This window comes from Dreissena polymorpha, chromosome 3, assembly GCF_020536995.1.
Source record: "Dreissena polymorpha isolate Duluth1 chromosome 3, UMN_Dpol_1.0, whole genome shotgun sequence".
Taxonomy (NCBI): domain Eukaryota; kingdom Metazoa; phylum Mollusca; class Bivalvia; order Myida; family Dreissenidae; genus Dreissena; species Dreissena polymorpha.
In genome coordinates this window covers 139,785,357-139,809,166 of record NC_068357.1, presented here as the reverse complement: position 1 = coordinate 139,809,166, position 23,810 = coordinate 139,785,357, and the positions used below count along the sequence as shown (strand labels likewise).

General features: G+C 35.1%; 2 protein-coding genes across 2 annotated transcripts; both read right to left on the bottom strand.

The window, feature by feature from the left end:
• Positions 1-1,011: 1,011 nt before the first annotated feature.
• LOC127871673 (uncharacterized) lies at positions 1,012-4,343 on the bottom strand. Its single transcript, XM_052414802.1, has 2 exons — positions 3,290-4,343; positions 1,012-3,095 (listed from the first exon to the last, which is right to left on the bottom strand). Exons 1-2 carry the CDS (start codon positions 3,726-3,728, stop codon positions 2,812-2,814), a joined length of 723 nt encoding a protein of 240 aa, XP_052270762.1. The 5' UTR covers positions 3,729-4,343; the 3' UTR covers positions 1,012-2,811.
• A 3,711-nt stretch (positions 4,344-8,054) lies between these two features.
• LOC127871671 (uncharacterized) lies at positions 8,055-22,377 on the bottom strand. The gene is made up of 4 exons (XM_052414800.1): positions 21,999-22,377; positions 11,151-11,366; positions 9,603-9,809; positions 8,055-9,092 (listed from the first exon to the last, which is right to left on the bottom strand). The coding sequence occupies exons 1-4, from the start codon at positions 22,272-22,274 to the stop codon at positions 8,904-8,906; spliced, it is 888 nt and encodes a 295-aa protein (XP_052270760.1). The 5' UTR covers positions 22,275-22,377; the 3' UTR covers positions 8,055-8,903.
• Between the last annotated feature and the right edge of the window lie 1,433 nt (positions 22,378-23,810).

The window sequence follows — 23,810 nt, the reverse complement described above, 5'->3', positions numbered from 1 at the left end:
TTCCATTTGTAGTATAATGGATTTTAAAATGTCTACATAAAATAAAGCTTTATTATATCTATTAACCTGACTTAAAAAAATTGTCAGCCGCCGAACTGTTCCGTTCGTGCCGGAACCCGGGATTGAACCGGGGGCCTTTAGATGATTGTTGCGTAAACAATTTCAGTCTAACGCTCTCCCAACTGAGCTTTCCGGCTGACAATTATATACTGCTTTTTGGTGAAGTTGTGTAAAGCGATCTTTATTATATGTCTGTTAATAAGCTAATACATTGTACGTTTTCGTACCCATACGCCTTCCAATAAACTTGCTTGCGCGATAGGTCGTCAAATATCGTATTACATTGATTCTCCACTCAATAAGCAAATTAGAAAAAACACAAAATAAATATATTTTGATTACTTTTTGTTTTTATACAAAACCAGAAAGTTTCGCGTATTTGCCCAGTCCCTGTGATCTTTTCCCTGTGATCACTTGTGGATCAGTTATTAATTAAAACAATTAGCTTTGCATCATTGGCAATAAATATTGTAATAAATGTAATAGGCACAAATGCAGTACTTATTTACACTAATTTACACAAAAAATCACCACTATGCAAGATATTCTTAAAATAAACATATATACATTGATCCGTAAAATAACTTCTCCTCCTATAAGCGAAAAAAATGCAATTCATACTAGTCGCCGCTCTCCAGAGCGACGCCAATCACTTCACGTGTGATTAAAATATCAAGGTTAATTATAAAAATGATGTACAATCACATACCACTTTATTTCAACATTAAGGAGGTGAATCTTAACAGACAGGAAATAAACGGAATCTTTAACCAGTTGGCACTATAATGTATTTTAGGGTAAATAAAAATGAAACAAAATATGAATATGTCTATATAATTATATAACTATATATATATAACTATATATATATATATATATATATATATATATATATATATATATATATATATATATATATATATATATATATATATATTTATTGTAAGCGCTTTCAGAAAAAACATGCATTTATCAACAAAGAAAAGGATTATATTGCACATTCTAAATACTAATTAACTCTTAAAATTGAACACTGTTTCTTTCTCTGACAAGACAAAGCTTAATAAAAACACAATATTGTATGTAACGATAATTAAATGTACACTTTTGTATGACCGTGCTGCTATTATTTCATTTCATTATTAACATTTACTTCTTCTACCACTCGCATGTCTCCGTGACAAATGAATGTCCCTGATATAATGAAGAAGCATATTATAACAACTTGCAAAATCATTAATGAAACTCTCACAATAATGTACAAAAGTTGGCTACCCATGATGGGACAAATAAAAATTAAAGCAATCAGACTTTACTTTTCGAAAATTCATATTTACAACAAACCTGAACCGTTTTCAATTATACACAGATCATACACCTTTTTCCATTTGTCCTTAACATATATACTAGTAATGACAGTTTACATGAATACTTAAAAAAGGCAATATAAAAGTTTGAATGGTACATGCGTTACATGTTTCAATATTGGCTAGCTGGATGATACTTCTCTTAAAACATATTTGGGTGAATGTAACAATTTGTATCACGGACACAGATCTGTTATTCCACATGCGTTGAAACAAAGTATAACCAATGAAAACAACACAATGACCTCCCCTCCAAAATAAAAATCCAAATATTTTGGACAATATTGCAAAACAAAACTTATGTTCTTTTTTCATAGAATGAAACATTAAATAGCTGATAGTATACTAGCTAGTCAATGTAATAAAAAGTAAATGAACAAAAGGGATGAATTGTTTAAGGAGTAGATTTTTTAATAGAATCAAAACACATCTAACGCAACACTTACATTCCTCGATTAGTATTGAACGGATTTCGTAAAAATTTGAAAAATAATCAAGTTAATTATATTTAAATATCTCATATAATTTGTATTTGTAATAATCAACGATTCGATGTATTCAACCTAGGCACGAATACCTCTCAACAAATTGAGTCATAAAAGGACACCATTGAAAAACATTTAACTTCAGTAAAAAATCTTAACCAGTAAATTATTCCTAGTTGCTTTGTATCATCTATGTAAATGCTTTCCTCTCAAGACAGATACGTATGTTACACAGAGTTTCGGATGCGATACATAAGTGCACTTGTGTTCAACAACATGAAGGCCCTGACGATCGACAAGTGTGAAATCTTATGTCCATATTTTTAGCGGTTTCGTGGATATAAGAATTGTTGCGTGAGAAGTATATGATATGAATGTGCATAATACTACGTTAAAGGGGCCTTTTCACAGATTTTGGCATGTTTTGAAGTTTGGCATTAAATGCTTTATATTGATAAATGTAAACATTGGATCTAAAAAGCTCCAGTAAAAAATCAAGAATAAAATTTTAAAAAGGAAAAAAAGTAGACCGCATCAGGGCTCGAACCAGTGACCCCCAGAGTCCTGAAGTAAAAACCGATTAGACCGCTCGGCCATCTTGCCAAGTACATATGAAAGACGTATTTTATACTTTATATGAGCAATCTTCGTAATTTCACAAATTTAAACGACAACAGAACTCTCCAAATTATTCAATCGTTTCGCGTTGCAACGCTTTTCAATTTTCAGGTTTTAGTAATCGTCAAAAGATGCATATAATGGCTATATTAGACCATGGTAAATGTTCAGTATTACTGTTTCCTCACAAATATCATAACTAAAACGAAAATTTGCGAATCTGAAACAATTTTTTTCAATTTTGTCAATTTACCAAAACGTGAAAAGATCTCTTCAAGTTTCTAATGTTTACAGTGTGCTCGTAAAGAGTTATCGATGTACTCAGTCTTTGTACCTGACAAAATCTCGATGGTACCTTCGCCAAAGACACATTTTCTACCTAGCTCTATATTCAAAGCAAAACCATTATGTCTAAATCTTCTAACACATGCCAACGGAAATGATACGACCCTTTCTTGTTCTATGAAACTTATTTTCCCAGACCCTATGACTAATATTCTGTTGCCCACTATTTTGCTTTTCTTTGCAAGAGCTGTTTTCTTTACCAACACATCAAAGCGATGATCTGAAATTTCCGAAAGGAAACACATTTGGAATTGCATACTTATATGTTATTATGAATACTACGAGCACATTAACATAGTATACTATTTTGTATGTTGACTACATGTTTGTTGACGGAGTGTATATAATTATTATGGAGTATTTTATACGTTGAAAAGATTCTTCAATTCTTCAAACAATCAATGCTGTATTTACCTGGTATCGATTTGAATAAATCCTCTTTGAGTTCTTCGTACTCCTCCGGGCCATTGTAAACTGGATTGTTTTTGTCACTGCATTCGGCAACAGTTTGAAATGGACCGTCCGACGTTGCGAGACCATCTAATCTGCGCTGTACATTCGAGCCACTTTCATTTGAAAGTGCGCATGAAGCCAGGCGGGTTTTAAGCACTGATTGCGCATTCTCTGCAAGTTGCATATACACTGTTTCATTTTTGGATTCACGTTTAAGTTGAAGTTCCTCATATTCGATCGGATCATTGTAGACTGAATTGTTTCCGTCTTGTTGGGTATTAAGTAATGATGTCGCATTCTCTGCAAGTTGCATATACACGTTTTCATTTTCGGACTCACGTTTTAGTTGAAGTTCCTCATATTCGATCGGATCATTGTAGACTGTATTGTATCCGTCCATTTAACGACACCCGTTTTATATGAAATGAAACTTGACGTGTCTTTTTCAACGACCGACTTTTTGACGAGTTTCCCAAACGGTAAGCATGCAGTTTAAAAACAATGTATAAAGGCACGAAACGTGTCATTCGAGTTATGCGTTATCATAAATGGTTTTCTTCGGTTTTGTCAATCTATGCATTTTATTTACATCAGCTATTATCATTGAAATCACCGTACAATTTCATTTCCTTGTATTCCGGAAGAAGTAATTGCGTAAACCACTTTAACTGCATAAGTGAGATACTAACAAGGCAAGTATATATGTTATCATTCAAATTTAATAAAGGAAATGATAATACATCTTTAGTTTCCTGTACAAGTTCAATAAGGATATAACTATATACGTTGCGTATCATGTCAGCTCATCGAATTCGTTTATTAAAGGGACCTTTTCACAAAATGTTGGCATGTAATTAAGTTTATCATTTAACACTTTATATTGATAAATGTAAACATTGGACATAAAAAGCCCCAGTAAAAAAAACAACCAAGAATACAATTAAAGAAAGAAATAGGAGTAACCCTCAACCGGGCTCGAACCACTGACCCAGTCTAACGCTTAGACCACTCAGTCATCCGTGCTCATGCAAAGAATGATGTATTTTATATAAATACTAATCCTCGTAGTGTCATAAAATATAACGACAACAACAGAACCCTCCAAATTATTCAATCGTTTCGCATTACAACGCTTTATAATTTTCAGGTTTTTTAATCGTCAAAAAATGATTTAATGGATATTTTAGAGCATGGTAAATGTTCAGTATTACAGTTTTCTCATAAATATCATAACTACAACGAAAATTTGCGATTCTGAAACAATTTTTTTTTAATGTTGGCAATTTACCAAAACGGTCCCTTTAAGCTATGGTGATATAAGGAGTCATTGGAAAATAAAACAATTATTTATTATTTAAACAAATCAACTCTGCCCACTCCCAATTCGCGGAAACGTTCATTAATTAAATGAAAATAATGTTAAAACTATTTTCATTTATAGTACATGATCATCAAAGATACATAACCAAGCAATTATTTGGTCGTTTCTCATAACAGTTACAGTTATTTTACATAGCCATATTATCAAAACTGATTACCATTTTACTATGAGGGAAATGTTATGCTTTAAATAAAATTAATATGTATAGCTCACGTAAAGGGTCATCTTTATCAATATCAATCTTAACAAAATATTCGTCCTTATTAATAAATAAATGATGTTAAGAATAAACTTTCCTTCCAACCGATGCAGCAGAAGTTTCACTTAATATTTATATGAATGATGTTGACGATGATAGGCAGAGAGACAAATCTGCAAACACTAAACCATTTGTTAAATGTGTACCACAGATGATATTTAAAGATTTTTTTATTTGCTTTACTAAATTGATAACATTGAAATAGGCTATGGTTAAAAAGCGTTTTAATAATATATAGATTATTGAAAGCTGAACATGCATGTTAAAGAAGATTTGTGACTTATTAACTAGATAATAAGTAGAGATTTACGCAGAACTTTATTATATTAATTTTACAATGCAGTTAAACTAGCACCACACAATTATTAGAATATTGTTATGTGTAATCATATTTATAATGTTCATTGCTTCTATTTTCTATCAGAGTACATGTACTTATTTAACATATTCCGGTCACACCAGGTATGTTAGTTAATTCGTTACAGGCAATGAAAAACTTCGTGAATTATTTTTACATCAAAAGCTACAATTCATCATTAGTTGCAATACAACTTTAATGTATTTTTTCATATAAAGTACATGTATTTATCACCGGAATATCGCTGTTGTATATCAAAATTAAATCTGAACAAGTCTCTGATTACGCTATATTCATTACCAACGGTTCCATCAAGCTTCTTTGATCTGACATGACTTCCTTTGAAATACATGTATAATGTATTGTCATCATATAGTACATATTTGTTTCTATCCATCAAATTGTCCTCATATAGTACCTATTTGTTTATATCCAGCAAATAAAGCATGTTTTTCTCTCGGCAAGATTCTAAGACGTTTTTCTTAAGACGACACAATTAAGCTCTCATTATTTCCGGAGAGAATATGGTATACAGTTTTGTATTACCATCGCAACCAAATGGGCTGAGTGTGCTATATACTAAAGACTTTAATGTTCAAGATTTGATAGTCCTTCGTCAGAATACAATTTCAATATATAAGCATTTTCGAATAGGTTTTAATGCTGAAATATAGAATATGAACATCATAAACAGAACATTTCAAATGCTTAACCTACAAGAATGGAAGAATGACAAATCAATGAAATGATTTTTATGTTGACAATACATCAATAATTATTTCTTTAGAACATCATCTGAATAATGATATAATTATGATATTCCATATGGAATGAAAATATGCTTGTGCAGCGCTGAGGTGATCCAATTTTCTCCGAACGAAGTTCTTTCATTACCTACAGGCTTCTCAACGATGGCAACAACGGGAAGAAAACACTTGGAAAACAGTCATAGCAAACGATCAAGTACTCTTTTGCTACACACTGTGAATTAGGCTTGTAGCTGTTCACATATATGGGTGTGAGAAGAGCAAATATAATATTCTTCATCGGTTTCATTTTACTTTGTGAAATGCACGTATTTAACAAACTAAAAGCACTTAAATGGTCAAATACCACACCAACACATCAATCCAGATTGTTGTCAATGACTTAATTATAATTCAGTTGCACTGCAATTATATATTTTACCAGGTTCCACCGGGAAGTGTGAAAAGTCTGGGTTTTCATCTGAAAACAAACATCTTTATAATGATAAGTGGCAGGGTGGGCATTCGTTTAATTACCAAACATAATTATACTTCCTTCCAAGAATACAAGCCGAAACATATAAGTATTTAAAAAAATTATACTCTTGATTAACAATCCTGTTTTGATTTTCATAATCTCGGAAGCTCATCTTTAATATTTGTAACAATAGGGTGGTCGAGTCCTCACTAAGCATGTTAACTTCATGCCCTGTACAGTACTAGGAAAGTGTTCTAATCGCCATTATGGGAATGGGGCTTTGGATTTGAAAACAATGCGTCGTTTTGACTAAAATTTGGATCAGCGTTGTTTATTTTTGCTTAGGAATACTCCAAAATTGAGAATAAGAGGGATTTTTAATATTATATTTTCTAAGGCTGAACTCATAAAGCTGAAAAGAGAAAAAAAAAGAAGTTATTTTTAAACTTTGGGGGAAACCTTAAATTGGGAATCTTAGGCAGTCATTGTGGGAAAATGTTGTTTTATTTTAGAATGGGATTGGGGCCGAATTTAACACACACAAAAACAGGATGTGAAGTAAATACAGTAATGACAAAATTAGTTCCTACTTATTCATATGTGACTATAACAAAATGTATGATGGAGAATAATTGTTTGGGTTCAAGTTTTGGGTTAATGATGACATTACTATGTAAGCGACACAACTAATTTTCGGCAAGACCATCTCTGTGGCACACTTTTACAACGAATTTCACCAAGCATGTTGTAGGAAACCTAAAAAATACGTGTACATAATATGATCAACAAGAGCTGTCACCATAGGATGACTTATGCCCCCTATACACGCTTGATAGAAGTTATGAGCTTTTTTCGAAACCTAAACGCAGATTTTGAAACCTAAACGCGGACCCTAAGTTCAAAGTCAAGGTCACAGGGTTCAAAATTTGTGTGCGTATGGAAAGGCCTTGTCCATATACACATGCATGCCTAATATAAAATTGCTATCTGAAGCGACATAGAAGTTATGAGCATTTTTCGAAACCTAAACGCAAAGTGTAATCACCGGTATATATGTGAAGCTTGATCCTCGTAATTCAGCACATACAAGCCAATACAAAAAGAAGCACAAATACATGTATACATGTTTATAAAAAGCAATTAGATAAAGATCATGAAAATACTGAACATTGGCAGGCAAATGTCTTTACATAGTAATTTCTAACAAATATTCATTTATTCCCTTTACATTTACCCAAATAACTCACCATCATAATATGCACATAAAAGACAATCTCTTAATCAAGAACAATATAAAACATCTACTATTTAACAAAAGTAAAATATCAATATTGACGCAAATCTAATACACATTTTCAATACCTTTATAGGGAAATCATTAAATAATAAGACTTTAAAACTCAATTTAATTTGTCCTTAATGGCAATAAAAATGATAATTTATTGAATTCCGAAAATGTATAATGGAAGTAATCATCTAAGTTGGAAAGCATTGAAAAACATAATTGATTTAAACATATTTATTTTGGAATGCATATACATGAATAATATACACAGTAATATGTGGATTGACCTGGAAGCTAAACTAAGGTTATTGTAAGTCGTTCCACGAGCATGAAGAAAAACGATGCATTAGGCGAGAAACATAATTATATTATTGAAATAATACTTGAATCTGAAAACACTTTTACTAGTTCTTTTGTATGATTAATTGTCATGTGTAAGAAGTTAATCATCATAAACAAGAGCTGTGTTTGTGAAACACAGTACCCCTGATGCACTTTGAAGCCACACAACAGTTATCTTACAGAACATGTTTAAGTCCATGGCCTGTAACTTTGTAAAAAAAATCCATGGACCAAAAATCCATGGACCGAAACGGAACTAAAAAAAGATCTGTAAGTCAAGTAGGTATACTCAAACACCAATAATCAGGTCAATCTCTGCAAGAGTTTATGAATATTCTTTTTGAAAACTGTTCTCTTAGAAATGTGCTCAATTTAACAAAAGTATTTAATATAAGGTATCCCATTTTACTTAGAATATACATGTACTTTATCGAATTAAGGGAGATATATATTTTAATCAATAAAGACATGCCTTAGCAGCAGCAGGTTTCATTTAAAATTTAAATAATTAAATACAATAAGTAACATGTATTAAAAATAAGTATGAAACATAAACGTATAAGAAAACTGCCTGTAAACAGACTTTCATGGGCAAATTATAACAAGACAAGTACAATAAATAGAAATAGTAACACAGAGAAGCTGATAGTAATACATGAATATGCAATATTAACTGCCTTTCAGTTTGAGCCGACAAACTAAACTAATGCCAAGGTTACAATACAGTTAAGACTTCCTCTTCCAAACCGTAGCATGGGCTACAGACCACTGATTCTTGTGAGCAGTCTCACGAATAAAGAACGGCATTTCAATGTCTTCTACAATATAAAAGTCCCCACCAAGAGACTTCTTGAGCGTGTCAAAGCCTGTCACTTCATTCCCAGCTTCATTTTGGTACCCTCCAAGCCAAGTGCTCTGTGAAATATTCAGTATTTCATATGCTGAGTTCAATATAAACAAATGAAATCACTTGCCCTAAAAGCTTATTTTCCGACCAAAATTAAAATGTATGTGTGAATTTAGACAGCCAGAAGGCCATGACAAATCATAAAGCCTTTACATTAATGTCAACTTCTCAGTGTAACTGACCAGCTTTTCCATTATTTAATCATGTCAGTAAACAGATCCACTCCATCATGATCAAAGACACACATCATCACATTAAAATTGGAATTGATCAGTATTCATAAAGCTTAATTAAACAATTCATCTTAATAACTGAAGTTCCATATGAAACCTTTTAATTTCTGCTCACAGTATGGCACAATATAAATCATTCAAGCAATATTTACTAGTTTTAAAATATTTCAGTGCAAGAAAAAACAACAGTATATATACAATATCACAAAACAGGAATTTTCTAAATTTTTATGTTTTACCCCTATGGAACTTTGTGACTATGGGCCAACTACACTAAGTTTTTACCTTGTCAGTGAACTGCTCCATCCATGTGTATGGCGATGTGATGACAAGAATGCCCCCAGGCGCAACCAGACCAGCCATACGGTCAAGGAAGTTGAAGGGCAAATGAAGGCGACAGATCAGATTGGCAGCTAGCACGCATCCGAATGTACCAAGGTTTGTTGGCAGATTGCAGGCATCTCCTTGTATAAAGGAGGTTTTACTCCTCGCCTGTCAAAAAATAAAGTTCAATAAAAATGACAGAATATGTTTAGGAGCAACAATGTTTCAGCTCACCTTATCAAGAAATGCGTATGGGGAAAAATTATCACCCTATGTCAGGCATTCATTTTCATGCACCGTGTGCCATCAATTTTTGGCTTATTATATCTCTAGAGGCCATACATATGTTCAAGCTTGATAAAACTTTGTTAAAAAGTTTATGTAGAAGATATCTATGCTTTCTTTAAATCTAGGTACACTATTTGGTCGCCTGGTGAAATCTTAAAGAAAACCCATATAACAACTTTGTAAGCTACATTTATCAGGGTTCCCAGCTTTTTGTATGAACAAAATTCGCTGATTATTCCATGATTTTTCCCTGATGGAAAATTAAAATTCCAGGATCATAATTTCTGCTTATTTCTTGTTTTAGACACCCTCAGAAATAGCAGTTGCAGACATAACTAAGCTACATGTATAATACAAAGCCACCATAGCCATGCAGAGGAATTGATTTGCTGTTTTAATTGTATGGACTTTTCAACACAAGTCGGGAAAGTCTGACCAAACAAAATTCCCTGATTTTTCCCTGATTTCAGGAAATTTTCCCAATTTCCCTGACTTTTCCCTGACTGAAAAAAGTGAAAGTCTTCTTCCAGGTTTTCCCTGATTTTCCGGTTAGCTGGGAACGCTGTTTATGACTCAATCTGGATGTAACTTGATAAAATTTGAATATGGGCCACTTGGGTGAAAAAATGTCATGGTAAGTTGGGAAAAAATTCTATGTCACCAAGTCAAGTCTTAAACAACTTGTGAACCTTAAACTCTTAAAGGTTAGTGCTTCATTTGGAAGGTTTAGAAATGATCTCCCTTTAATGCTTATTACTTCCCTTGGATTGTATTTTTTACTTTTGAACTTGAAGGATGACCTTGACCTTTCACCACTCAAAATGTGCAGCTTCATGAGATACACATGCATGCCAAATATCAAGTTGCTATCTTCAATATTGCAAAAGTTATTGCAAAACTTTAACAAAGTTAAAGTTTTGGGACAGAATGACAGACAGACAGGCCAAAAACAATATGCCCACTCTGCATTTTATAACAATATAAATATTTCTTACTTTTATTTTGCAGTGTGAAAAATTTATAATCCTGCTTTAAATCATTGACCACATAAAAGCATTTTAAAAAATTACTTTTTTAAGTCTATATTTATAATGTTCATACTTTATTCTTAAATTAACTGAGGATGAAACTTCATCTCAATGAATGCAATGATATATGTATCAACATTCATTTGGTCTATTTTACTGAATTATAGTATATTAATTAGTTACTGAAGCTTACCAAATTAGCTGGAACTTTAGCGGTAAGATGCGTGAAAAGATCACCCTCATCCTGAACAAAGTACTCCATCTGCCCCTTGACCTTGAGTGTGTTGCACATGTCTACAAAGGCATGGCTGTAGTCCAGGCCCACCACTTCATCAAACTTCTGTGTGAGCTCGAAGGAAGAGCGACCAACTGCACACCCAATGTCAAATGCCCTGCTTGGGACTGAACTCTGAAACAATTCAAGGTCTGCAATGGTTAATAAACTATCAGCATTTTAAAATAAGAGAAAGCATATTTCTTACCAAAGATAACTAATCTGGGCATGCATTTTTAGTATCTGTTTCAAATCTTGTAATTTCATGCAAAAGCACAGCTACATATTTGTTGATGGAATGAAAACATACCAACAAACATGTACATTATTAACAGTTATAAATAACAGAATACACAAACTTCAGGGAACAGGTTTTTTAGTACTAATTAAATCTTGTCGCTTATGAGATACCAATCCTGAGAGACTACCAGATTTATGATAAATTTATGTCATCCTGTTTTGAAAGTTATGGAGGAAGTCAGTTCAAATAAACAAGAGGGCCTGAAAGGCCCAAAAACGCTCACCTGAGATAACAAGATATTATTGGGACAAATCTTCTGACCAAGTTTCACAAAGATCGGAAAATTAATGTGGCCTCTAGAGTGTTAACAAGGTTTTACTATAACCATATAAGGAAAAATGCGCCGCCCCCTGGCAGCCATGTTTTTCAATCAACTGGCATCATTTTTGAACTCGTCCAAGATATTATCGGGCAACTGGCATCATTTTTGAACTCGTCCAAGATATTATCGGGATGAATCTTTTGACCAAGTTTCATGAAGATCGGACAGTAAATGTGGCCTCTAGAGTGTTAACAAGATTTTACTTTAGCCATTATATAAAAAAAAATGCCCCGCCGCTTGGAAGCCATTTTTTTCAATCAAACATAATTATTTTCAAACTCATCCAAGATATCATTGTGACCAATCTTCTGACCAAATTTCATGAAGATTGGACAATAAATGTGACCTCTAGAGGTAACAAGGTTTTACTATAGTCATATATAGCCATATAAGGAAAAATGCCCCGCCCCTGGTGGCCATGTCTTTAAAGCAACCAAAACCATTTTCAAAGTCATCCAAGATATCATTGGGACAAATCTTCTGGCCAAGTTTCATGATGATCAGAAAATAAATGTGACCTCTAGAGTGTTAACAAGGTTTTACTATAGCCATATAAGGAAAATAGCCCCGCCCCCGTGGTGGCCATGTTTTTCAACCAACCGGCATCATTTTTGAACTCGTCCAAGATATTATTGGGATGAATCTTCTGACCCAGTTTCATGAAGATCAGACTATAAATGTGGCCACTAGAGTGTTAACAAGATTTTACTATCGCCTTATATAGCCATATAAGGAAAAATGTCCCGCCCCTTGGCGGCCATGTTTTTCAAGCAAACCTAACCATTTTCGAACTCATCCAAGATATCATTAACTTGATTAAGACAGATCTTCTGACCATATTTCATCAAGATTGGAAATAAATGTGGCCTCTAGAGTGTTAACAAGGTTTTACTATAGCCATATAAGGAAAAATGCGCCGCCCCCTGGCAGCTATGTTTTTCAACCAACCGGCATAATTTTCGAACTAGTCCAAGATATTATTGGGATAAATCTTCTGACCAAGTTTCATGAAGATTGGACAATAAATGTGGCCTCTAGAGTGTTAACAAGATTTTACTATAGCCATATATAGCCGTATAAGGAAAAATGCCCCGCAGCTTGGCGGCCATGTTTTTCAAGCAAAGGTGACCATTTTTTAACTCATCTAAGATATCAGTAGGACAAATCTTCTGAGCAAGTTTCATGAAGATAGGAAAATAAATATTGCCTCTAGAATGTTAACAAGGTTTTACTTAAGCCATATAAGGAAAAATGCCCTGCCCCCTGGCGGCCATGTTTTTCAACCAACCGGCATCATTTTTAAACTCGTCCAAGATATTATTAGGATGAATCTTCTGACCAAGTTTTATGAAGATCAGACAATAAATGTGGCCTCTAGAGTGTTAACAAGATTTTACTATAGCCATATAAGGAACTAGAAATGGCGCGGCAGAGGCCGACGCGTATCCCCACGCCGCATGTTTGACCCAGGGGCGCCCCATGGTTGGTAATGGGTCCATGCATAGTTGAGATTGACTGTGTTGTCATAAGAGAAGTTCAGTATCAATTAGAAGTGAATCTGTGTAGAAATGAAGAAATTATAGTAACAGACAATTTTGGGTGGGTGTGGCCTATTATGGGCGGGGCGCCCCAGTGTTGGTAATGGTGCCATGCATAGTTGAGATTGACTGTATTGTCATAAAAGAGGTGCAGTATCAATTTGAAGTAAATCAGTGTAGAAATGAAGAAATTATAGTAAAAGGCAATTTCAGGTGGGCGTGGCCTATGTGGGCGGGGCGCCCCAGTGTTGGTAATGGTGCCATGCATAGTTGATATTGACTGTATTGTCATAAAAGAGGTGCAGTATCAATTTGAAGTGAATCGGTGTAGAAATGAAGATATTATAGTAAAAGGAAATTTTGGGTGGGCGTGGCCTATGTGGGCCGGGGGCCCCAGGGTTGGTAATGGGGCCATGCATAGTTGAGATAAACTGTATTGTCATATAAGAGATGTAAAGTATCAATTTGAGTGAATGGGTGTAGAAATGAAGAAATTATAGTAAAAGGCAATTTTAGGTGGGCATGGCCTATGTGGGTGTGGGCTATTATGGGCGGGGCACCCCAGGGTTGGTAATGGGGCCATACATAGTTGAGATTGACCGTATTGTCATAAGAGAAGTTCAGTATCAATAAGAAGTGAATCGGTGTAGAAATGAAGAAATTATAGTAAAAGACAATTTTGGGAGGGTGTGGCCCATTATGGGCGGGGCGCCCCAGGGTTGGTAATGGGGCCTTACATAGTTGAGATTGACCGTATTGTCATAAGAGATGTTCAGTATCAATTTGAAGTAAATTGGTGTAGAAATGAAGAAATTAGAGTAAATGGCAATTTTGGGTGGGCGTGGCCTATGTGGGCGGGGTGCCCCAGGTTTGGTAATGGCGCCATGCATAGTTGAGATTGACCGTATTGTCATAAAAGAGGTTCAGTATCAATTTGAAGTGAATCGGTGTAGAACTGAAGAAGTTATAGTAAAAGGCAATTTTGGGTGGGCGTGGCCTATGTGGGCGGGGCGCCCCAGGGTTGGTATTGGGGCCATGCATACCGGTAGTTGAAAATAACAGTATTGTCATAAGAGAGGTTCAGTATCAATTTCAAGTGAATGGGTGTAGAAATGAAGAAATTATAGTAAAAGGCAATTTTGGGTGGGCGTGGCCTTTGTGGGCGTGGCCTATGTGGGCGGGGCGCCCAAGGGTTGGTAATGAGGCCGTGCATAGCTGAGATTGACTGTATTGTCATAAGAGAGGTTCAGTATCAATTTGAAGTGAATCGGTGTAGAAATGAAGAAATAATAGTAAAAGGCAATTTTGGGTGGGCGTGGCCTATGTGGGTGGGGTGCCCTAGGGTTGGTAATGGGGCCATGCATAGCTGAGATTGACTGTATTGTCATAAGAGAGGTTCAGTATCAATTTGAAGTGAATCGGTGTAGAAATGAAGAAATTATAGTAAAAGGCAATTTTGGGTGGGCGTGGCCTATGTGGGTGGGGTGCCCTAGGGTTGGTAATGGGGCCATGCATAGCTAAGATTGACTGTATTGTCATAAGAGAGGTTCAGTATCAATTTGAAGTGAATCGGTGTAGAAATGAAGAAATTATAGTAAAAGGCAATTTTGGGTGGGCGTGGCCTATGTGGGTGGGGTGCCCTAGGGTTGGTAATGGGGCCATGCATAGCTGAGATTGACTGTATTGTCATAAGAGAGGTTCAGTATCAATTTGAAGTGAATCAGTGTAGAAATGAAGAAATTATAGTAAAAGGCAATTTTGGGTGGGCGTGGCCTATGTGGGCGGGGCGCCCCAGTGTTGGTAATGGTGCCATGCATAGTTGATATTGACTGTATTGTCATAAAAGAGGTGCAGTATCAATTTGAAGTGAATCGGTGTAGAAATGAAGATATTATAGTAAAAGGAAATTTTGGGTGGGCGTGGCCTATGTGGGCCGGGGGCCCCAGGGTTGGTAATGGGGCCATGCATAGTTGAGATAAACTGTATTGTCATATAAGAGATGTAAAGTATCAATTTGAAGTGAATGGGTGTAGAAATGAAGAAATTATAGTAAAAGGCAATTTTAGGTGGGCATGGCCTATGTGGGTGTGGGCTATTATGGGCGGGGCGCCCCAGGGTTGGTAATGGGGCCATACATAGTTGAGATTGACCGTATTGTCATAAGAGAAGTTCAGTATCAATAAGAAGGGAATCGGTGTAGAAATGAAGAAATTATAGTAAAAGACAATTTTGGGTGGGTGTGGCCCATTATGGGCGGGGCGCCCCAGGGTTGGTAATGGGGCCTTACATAGTTGAGATTGACCGTATTGTCATAAGAGATGTTCAGTATCAATTTGAAGTAAATCGGTGTAGAAATGAAGAAATTATAGTAAAAGGCAATTTTGGGTGGGCGTGGCCTATGTGGGTGGGGTGCCCTAGGGTTGGTAATGGGGCCATGCATAGCTAAGATTGACTGTATTGTCATAAGAGAGGTTCAGTATCAATTTGAAGTGAATCGGTGTAGAAATGAAGAAATTATAGTAAAAGGCAATTTTGGGTGGGCGTGGCCTATGTGGGTGGAGTGCCCTTGGGTTGGTAATGGGGCCATGCATAGCTGAGATTGACTGTATTGTCATAAGAGAGGTTCAGTATCAATTTGAAGTGAATCAGTGTAGAAATGAAGAAATTATAGTAAAAGGCAATTTTGGGTGGGCGTGGCCTATGTGGCCAGGGCGCCCCAGGGTTGGTAGTGGGGCCATGCATAGTTGAGATTGACCTTATTGTCATAAGAGAAGCTCAGCATCAATTTGAAGTAAATCGGTGCAGAAATGAAGAAGTTAATGTAAAATAACATAAAAAATGAGTGAAAATCTCTGACGCAGCCCAGCCCCAACCCCCATAACTTTTGACCCAGGGGTCAGATCAAAATTCCGTCACTGTCACCGTCGCACATATGCTCATAGCTACCATTTTTGTAAGTTTCAAGGTTCTAGTGCTAATAGTGTAGGAGGAGCAGGTGGACAGGACGCACATCAATACAATATCCCCACTTTTTCTTCGAATAACTTGGGGTTAAAAATGCCACACCCCCTGGCAGCCATGTTTTTCAAGCGAACGTAACCATTTTCGAACTCATCCAAGATATCATTAAAACTTATCTTCTGACCAAATTTCATGAAGATTGGACAATAAATGTAGCCTCTAGAGATTAACAAGGCAAATGTTGATGCCGCACAACGGACAACAGACAAAAAGTGATCACAAAAGCTCACCATGAGCACGTTGTGCTCAGGTGAGCTAAAAAACATTGGAACATCCGTATAAATTATTCACATGTGGCGTGCTTTGTGAATCAAATTTGTTGGATGCATCAAATAAAATCCTTTCCAATAGAAAATGTCCCAGATTGGCATACAATGCACAATTATCTGCATTTGCTGTTCTATAATATAATGAGAACAAGACTATTGCCCAGCAATATAAGTCCCCTACCGGCTCCACCATTGTCAGAAATTCCATATTTTTTTATATTTATTGCCATATAAACCAGAATTTCTGACGTAGGAACAAAATGAAATAATTGCATAATGTCCATATTGCCATCTATCCATGTTTCAAGTTTCATGAAAAAATATTAAGAACTTTAAAAGTTATCGCAGGATCCGGAAACCACCATTTTCAGCAGTATTTCTAGTCTATTTGTTGCCATAGCAACCAAAATTTTTGATGTAGATACGAAATGAAGTGCATAATGTCCATATTGCCATCTATCCATGTTTCAAGTTTCATGAAAAAATATTAAGAACTATAAAAGTTATCGCAGGATCCAGAAAAGTGTGACGGACAGACGGACTGACGGACGGACGGACTGACAGACGGAGCGCAAACCACAAGTCCCCTCCGGTGAAACCGGAAGGGGACTAATAACTATTTGGATATTTTAAAATCAACGTAGACTGCAAACTTAGAAATGTCAACACAACTTTTGCTTTTGGTAAGGCATTTTGTGTTCAAAAGTCTTGCCAGCATACATTACTGTTTTCAACGTTGATTCTTAGTTCATTTTTCCTTTTCTATGTACTTAAAGTCTGCAAAACTAAATTTTTTAAAATTTCATACCCTTGGGCAATTTTATAAAACCGAAAAGATTGATAATTATAATACAGTTATATTATCATGTAAAGATAACAACAGCCCTCAAGTAAAATAAATATGTTATTGCAATTTATGGTGTTAGCTGAATAAAAAAAAAATTGTTGACACTTCCATCCTATTATTGATATTCTTAGTTATTATTAATATTCTCACTTATTAATTTATAAAACTAGGACAAATCCACACAATTTAAAAATGAGTTACTGGTTCATCAGTATTCAATGTACAGGGATTTTTCTGCCATGTTAAAAAGGCCGTAAAACTGACCCAATCCAAAACCGAAATTAAAAAAAATAATTTTTGTTTCAGAAAGAAGCCTCTTACATGTATGACTTATGATTTTTAGACTCTATTTCTCAACTTTTTTTTTTAATATTTAAATATCCTACAAAATATATAACTTTAATTTAGTCCTTTTTGTTGATAAATAATTCCCATATTTGCCACTTTTATCGATTAAAAAAATCCCAATTTGACCAGACTCCTTTTCCCAAAATGGCTTGAAAACCCTCTGATGTAGAGTAGACAATATTCAAAAATCTATTTTGCATATCAATCTAAAAAGTGCATGAAAAAGATAAAATTACCGTCTTTATCCTAAAAAACGCTCCCGCCCTAATAAACGCGCCCCTATCATATAATAAAATGAAGGAGTGATCAAAATAATAGCGCCCCCATTTCTCGGCTGCTAAGGGGTAAAGAACTTGCATTTTATTGACAGATTTTTTTTTATCATCAAGGTAATTGGCAAGAACCTTATTGAAATAAAACTTTAATAATAATTATAATAACATATATTTTTGGAACAGATCGATGTAAGAATAAAACTCCAACATGAAGGCGATTTTATTATTGTATCGGTGTTTTCAGTTTTAAATGTCAAATTCATGTCAATTTTTTTGTGACACAGTGCATTTAAAATACGGATCTATCCAGGTTGTTCAATGTGCGGTACGCTGGGCCGAAGCTACCGTAACCATAAACCTTCACTAATTAACACTGTTCATATCTCGGCCACGTGTACAGTTACAGCTCTAACTATGGTCATATCGACAACGGCCCTTTCATTTCGCATGATAAAAGGGTGTAGTAGGGTATTCTTATAAAACTATTTGTGATATGTTTACGATTTCTCAATGAACTCGGAACTTTTCCCAAATACCGGTTAACACATTTTAGGTGTTGGCTCATATTATACCTAAAGGAGTGTTAAATAAACACGCCCTCTTTGTGATTTGCATCCCGCTCGGGCACGTTTATTAGGATAAATATGGTATGTAATGTTGACTGTAACCGTCATTTTGTAATTTCTTTTCTATCATTAAAAACGTAACATATTTTATCATTTAATAAAAAGCCACAATTTTTATCTGTGTACAATACCAGTCCTGTTTATCAGAAGTGTAACAGTCAAATGTCTTTTAAACCACCAGCTGCATTTCACGTTTTTCATGAAATCACCAAAGCTAAGATTTCACTGCATTCGCTTTCAGAGAATCAGTAAATTTTGCTGACAGCTATTTATTGAAATGTCTGGTGTGTTCATAAAACAGGCAAATAGCAAGGTTACCTCCATAGAATTTCTTTTTTCATTCAAAACAGAAACAGAACAAGTTTAAATATTACTAAAAATTGGTTAAAAGTCACATTAAATTAATACAATATGACAAATGCATTTGATTAGGACAAAATGAAAGAATATATTATTATAAATGTATATGATTCAGTAGAAAGCCTCTCCGTTAACATTTATTTAGAAATTTTGGTTTGATTAATATAAGTCGATATATAATGATCCAACACTAAACATTTGTTAAAAAATCACTTTAAGGTTTCTAACATATAAGTCAACTGTTCTTTTGCAAATGATAAATTCCAGGGAAGGTAGAAACATATAAATACAGGAAAAAGTCAGGGGCATAGGTCATGGGGAGGCAGGGGAGGCGGCCGCCTCCCCAATATTACGGCTAGTCGTCGTATTATAAATACAACGTATAATCCCCAAAAATTGCTGCCCAAAAACCAGTATTTTTGCAATCACGCGCCATGTTCGTCTGTTCCGAGGTTGCCAATAGTGATGTGTCAAATGTCCCTTGTAAGGTGTCATAAACTAGGGGCCTGGGTAAATGTCATTGTGTTGTTTTATTGTTCTTTTCCGTGATTGCACTGTCGGTGTTTTGATTAAGGACAGGCGTTTCTTTTAATTTTAATTGATCCCTTTCATGTGATATAAGGGCATCTAACAGTTTATAGGTGTCTATCGCAACCGTTGTTTATTTTTGGTGCGTTCACCTCATATACACTTGTATTTGTTAATGCAGCATCAACATACTAAAACATTATCCCCGAAAGAGAAAAATAATGCATAATTTGAATATCAACCGTACTTTCGTTTGACAACTGATCATGCATGTACGATGTGATACTAAATTTAGTTTTAGTGCAAGTTCGTTCATACGACACAAATACACAATTTTGTTTTACGGATCATTTTGGCTTACAGGACTGGGTAGGTCACTTAAGAATATCGAATATAAAATATATTTTTATAAACAACTGGTAACAAGATGAGTTGCAGATAATTGGTCAGTAACAACATTTTAACTCACTCTTTTGACCTGTTAATTCTTTTCAGCTCAACTCAACAGTGAAAAATGCCCATAATATCAATTTAATTCAAAGGTAACTGCCACTTAAAACAATTTTGAGTAAATATATGCGTGAAAAAAATTAATTTAATTGAAAATATTTGTGTTCTCTAAGTATTAAAGTTATTATTTGATCAGAAATCATTGAAACAATATCATATATGTAATTGTTTAATGTTCAAAATGAGTATTCCTAAACAGCCTCGAAATTTTGATTTTCCTAAGAGTACATTCGGGAAGAAAACGCCAGAACAGCATTCATTCCAATCTAGTTGGTTTTATTTGTTCACATGGCTCCACTACGATGAGGTATGTATATTAGTCTTAAATTTTAATTTGAGACCATTCTTACCTTTAATGAACCTAATGTCGATCTAAATACAAACAAAATTTAGAAAAAACAACATACAAATAATACTCGAATTGTTGCTTAATAATGTTTTTAATAATTATCATTAATATTTAACACAATTTTTTTTTATACTAACAATGTTATTCTTTTTAGAGCCGGGACCTTGAGTCCACCTCCCCAATGTTTGGTGGTTATCTACGCCCCTGATAGTATCACTAAATTCAGTCAAATGTTTCATGTATTAGACTTGATCTGGATCAAGGTAAGTCCATATAAACAGACTGCCAGAGCCTTTGATAATTTTTGCTATGGCGGCTATGTCAGTCCATATGCACCCCTTCATTAACATGGGTGCAGTTCAGCGCAGAGAATCCGTGCCCTTCACTAAACAGACGTCGTTCGAGACGAATTGAGGAAAATAATGAATAAACTTCATAAACATGTTAAATTTACCTAAATGGCAACCTAAGATGTTATCCTTTGCATGCACCCTATTAAAACACGACGATGTTTCAACACACTTTTCTCGCTGACATGTTTTATGTTTAAATTTTAAACAGTGTATTCTGTATTGAATAACACATCGTTATCGACTTTGTAGGCTCCAACACATAACCCAACGTGCAAAATATTGGTGAACTGCGACCTAACCAATATTGAGTCAATTTTCCAATATGGCGGATACAGCGTACGAAAGCAAAACTAAGTCAATAAAAAGCAATTATTTATTGTTTTAATGGTACCCAGGGTTTTTTTTTGGTTGTGGGGGAAGGGGCCTTTAGCCCTTATGTGGGGGAAATTTTACGCGGGATTTTCCACTTTGGGTAAAAATTGTGCGCGTGGGAATTTTCGCGGCGTTTCCCTTTTTGGGGGATTTGTTTACTTACTCTCTCATTATTACAATACATTTGTACATTTTTGCACTATATTCATTATTTTTTCATAATTTTTTTCGTTTGGCAAGATTAAATTGAAATAGAATTGGGACATTATAATCATGAGACACGTCTTTCTATTTAACAAAAAAAAAAAACAAAAAAAAAAATATTTTTTTTTTTAAGGGGGGAATTTTTGGTTCTGAAAGGGGAAAAAACCAGCCTAGTTTGGTGGGGGAAGACGCCAATATTCGGCGTCTGTTATATAAGGTAAAAAGAAACCTTGTACCATTCGTATGAGTTTGTGGTTTAGACAGGTAAACGTTGATAAGATCTTGCAGTTTCAGTGTTCCTTAACCATTGCATTGTTGATAAAATTTTGCATCCATGGGCAAGAGCTGGCGCATTGCGACTCTTAGCTAACCCATTGGGTTATGAAGCTGAGAGTTGAATTATTGCAACTAGATCAAGGTAACCAGTAGTCAATATCAATTGCCGCCTTAGAGTCTTTTGATGATTTTTGCTTTGGCAGACTCTTCAGATTTATTCTGAACGCGAATTATTTCAGCTAGGTAACCAGAACTTAACACAACTTACACTTGGTTTATAATGCTTGAAGCAAAGTTCTGCACACCGCCTTGGAAAATCAAGAGAGTCCTTTGGTCCAAACTCGTATCTTAAAACCTCTGAAGGCGACCCGTAATGGAAAACCAGGTATTCGTTGACCAATTTCTGTGATTCGTACACATTGGATTGCTTTCGACGTTTTCGTTCACATTTTAACTGATATGTTGAATAGACAGCAATGCCCGCTGTGACCCCAAAAGCCCCCAAAACCAGATACCGATGATCAATGTTGAACCAAAGCGGCATCTTTCTTAAATAAGTTAATGTTCTAGATATTGTTCATTAGACATGCATCTGAAATTCTATCCGAAAACAGTGACATCCGGCATCTTAAATAATCATGGGTTTGTATTATTGGTAAACACAAAGGTTACATTGCACTAAAGAAATGTTTATTCTTCATATTAATCTGTCGTAAAATATCATTCAAAGTACATGATTGTATTTATACTAAAATACGTTGATCTGCAACGTCATGTAAGGCGGATGGAAGATCGAAGCAAGCACTAACATATCCGCATATTTTCTTATGAGCACATGTAGTGAATGTAAATTTTTAGAAATTGTGTTTATCCCATCTTCACCGCGACATTGACGGTATAACACTCCATGCAATAGACTAACCTCTATCCCACTTTGTTGAATAAACCTGTCGCGTGCACGAACAAATGACGTCGTTAATAGACAAACAATCGTTCGCTGTGTTTCATCCCGGCGTTCTAAGCCTCGCAACATAAATTATTTCTATTCAACGCTAACCTAGTAGATTCTATTCTCTTTTTGAAATGCTGGATATTCTTTTGTTGCTGTTGTGGACAGTTTAAATTGGTACTGTACGCATTTCTAAGATGGAGTCAAACATACTTTATCCCATCTTCACCGCGACATTGACGGTAGAACACTCCATGCAATAGACTAGCCTCTATCCCATCTTGTTGAATAAACCTGTCGCGTGCACGGACAAATGACGTCATTAATAAACACACAATCGTTCGCTGTGTTTCATTATTTTTGCTGTTTCCAAACATGCCACGTTTGTTTGGTATTTTAGTTGTTAAGTAGAAATGCGATGGGATAAATAGAATACTAGGATTAGCTTTGAATAGAGAGAAGTTTATGTTGCTCGACTCGAACATCGAAAGCGCTCGCCAAGGCTCGCGCTCCCGGCGTTCGAAGCCTGGCAACTTAAACTTTTCTCTATTCTCTATATGATTATTGAAATTTTTGATAGTCCATCACCTGTTCACTCAATGTCATTGTAAGTGTGTGTATAATACTATCCCATTCAGTGGCGAAAATGCATTAAAACTATGTTATTTGCAAACAGAAGCACCAGTGATAATTAGCCTATTGTCATTATACCAGTTACCAAATTTTGTTATTGACGCTCGTTTGGTCATTTTCGGCTCGGGTACTACATACATGAACGGAGAATATACTAACATCAATCTCCACGCAGAGTTGTCGTTCCTTGCTCTGACATACTATGAATGTAATGTAACCGTCGTGCAAGAGATTGATACTAACATATGTACCTAGCCAATTTAGACTGTTCCCGAGTTGTTTTCCCGCCTAAAATCCGATGTTGTAAAAAACTTAATCAAAATGCTTTTTTGAGCAAGAGTTTCGATACTATAGAGGTCTTCTAACAGATTATTGACATTAATACGAACATTATTAATTTGAAAAAAAAACAACAACCGACAACGACCAATTTAGCGTTAGCATTCCCGGGTACGTTGCAGTATTTTTTTGGTACCCGGGGTACATTTAAGTATAGTT

Excerpts from the sequence above, each read along its gene's own strand:
- LOC127871673 (XM_052414802.1), bottom strand. The coding sequence starts at position 3,728 with ATGGACGGATACAATACAGTCTACAATGATCCGATCGAATATGAGGAA. Across the intron at positions 3,096-3,289 it reads TTTATTCAAATCGATACCAG|ATCATCGCTTTGATGTGTTG; the intron begins GTAAATACAGCA and ends CGGAAATTTCAG.
- LOC127871671 (XM_052414800.1), bottom strand. The coding sequence starts at position 22,274 with ATGCCGCTTTGGTTCAACATTGATCATCGGTATCTGGTTTTGGGGGCT. Across the intron at positions 11,367-21,998 it reads TCAAGCATTATAAACCAAGT|AGTTCAGTCCCAAGCAGGGC; the intron begins GTAAGTTGTGTT and ends GAATTGTTTCAG. Across the intron at positions 9,093-9,602 it reads TGGAGCAGTTCACTGACAAG|AGCACTTGGCTTGGAGGGTA; the intron begins GTAAAAACTTAG and ends AATATTTCACAG.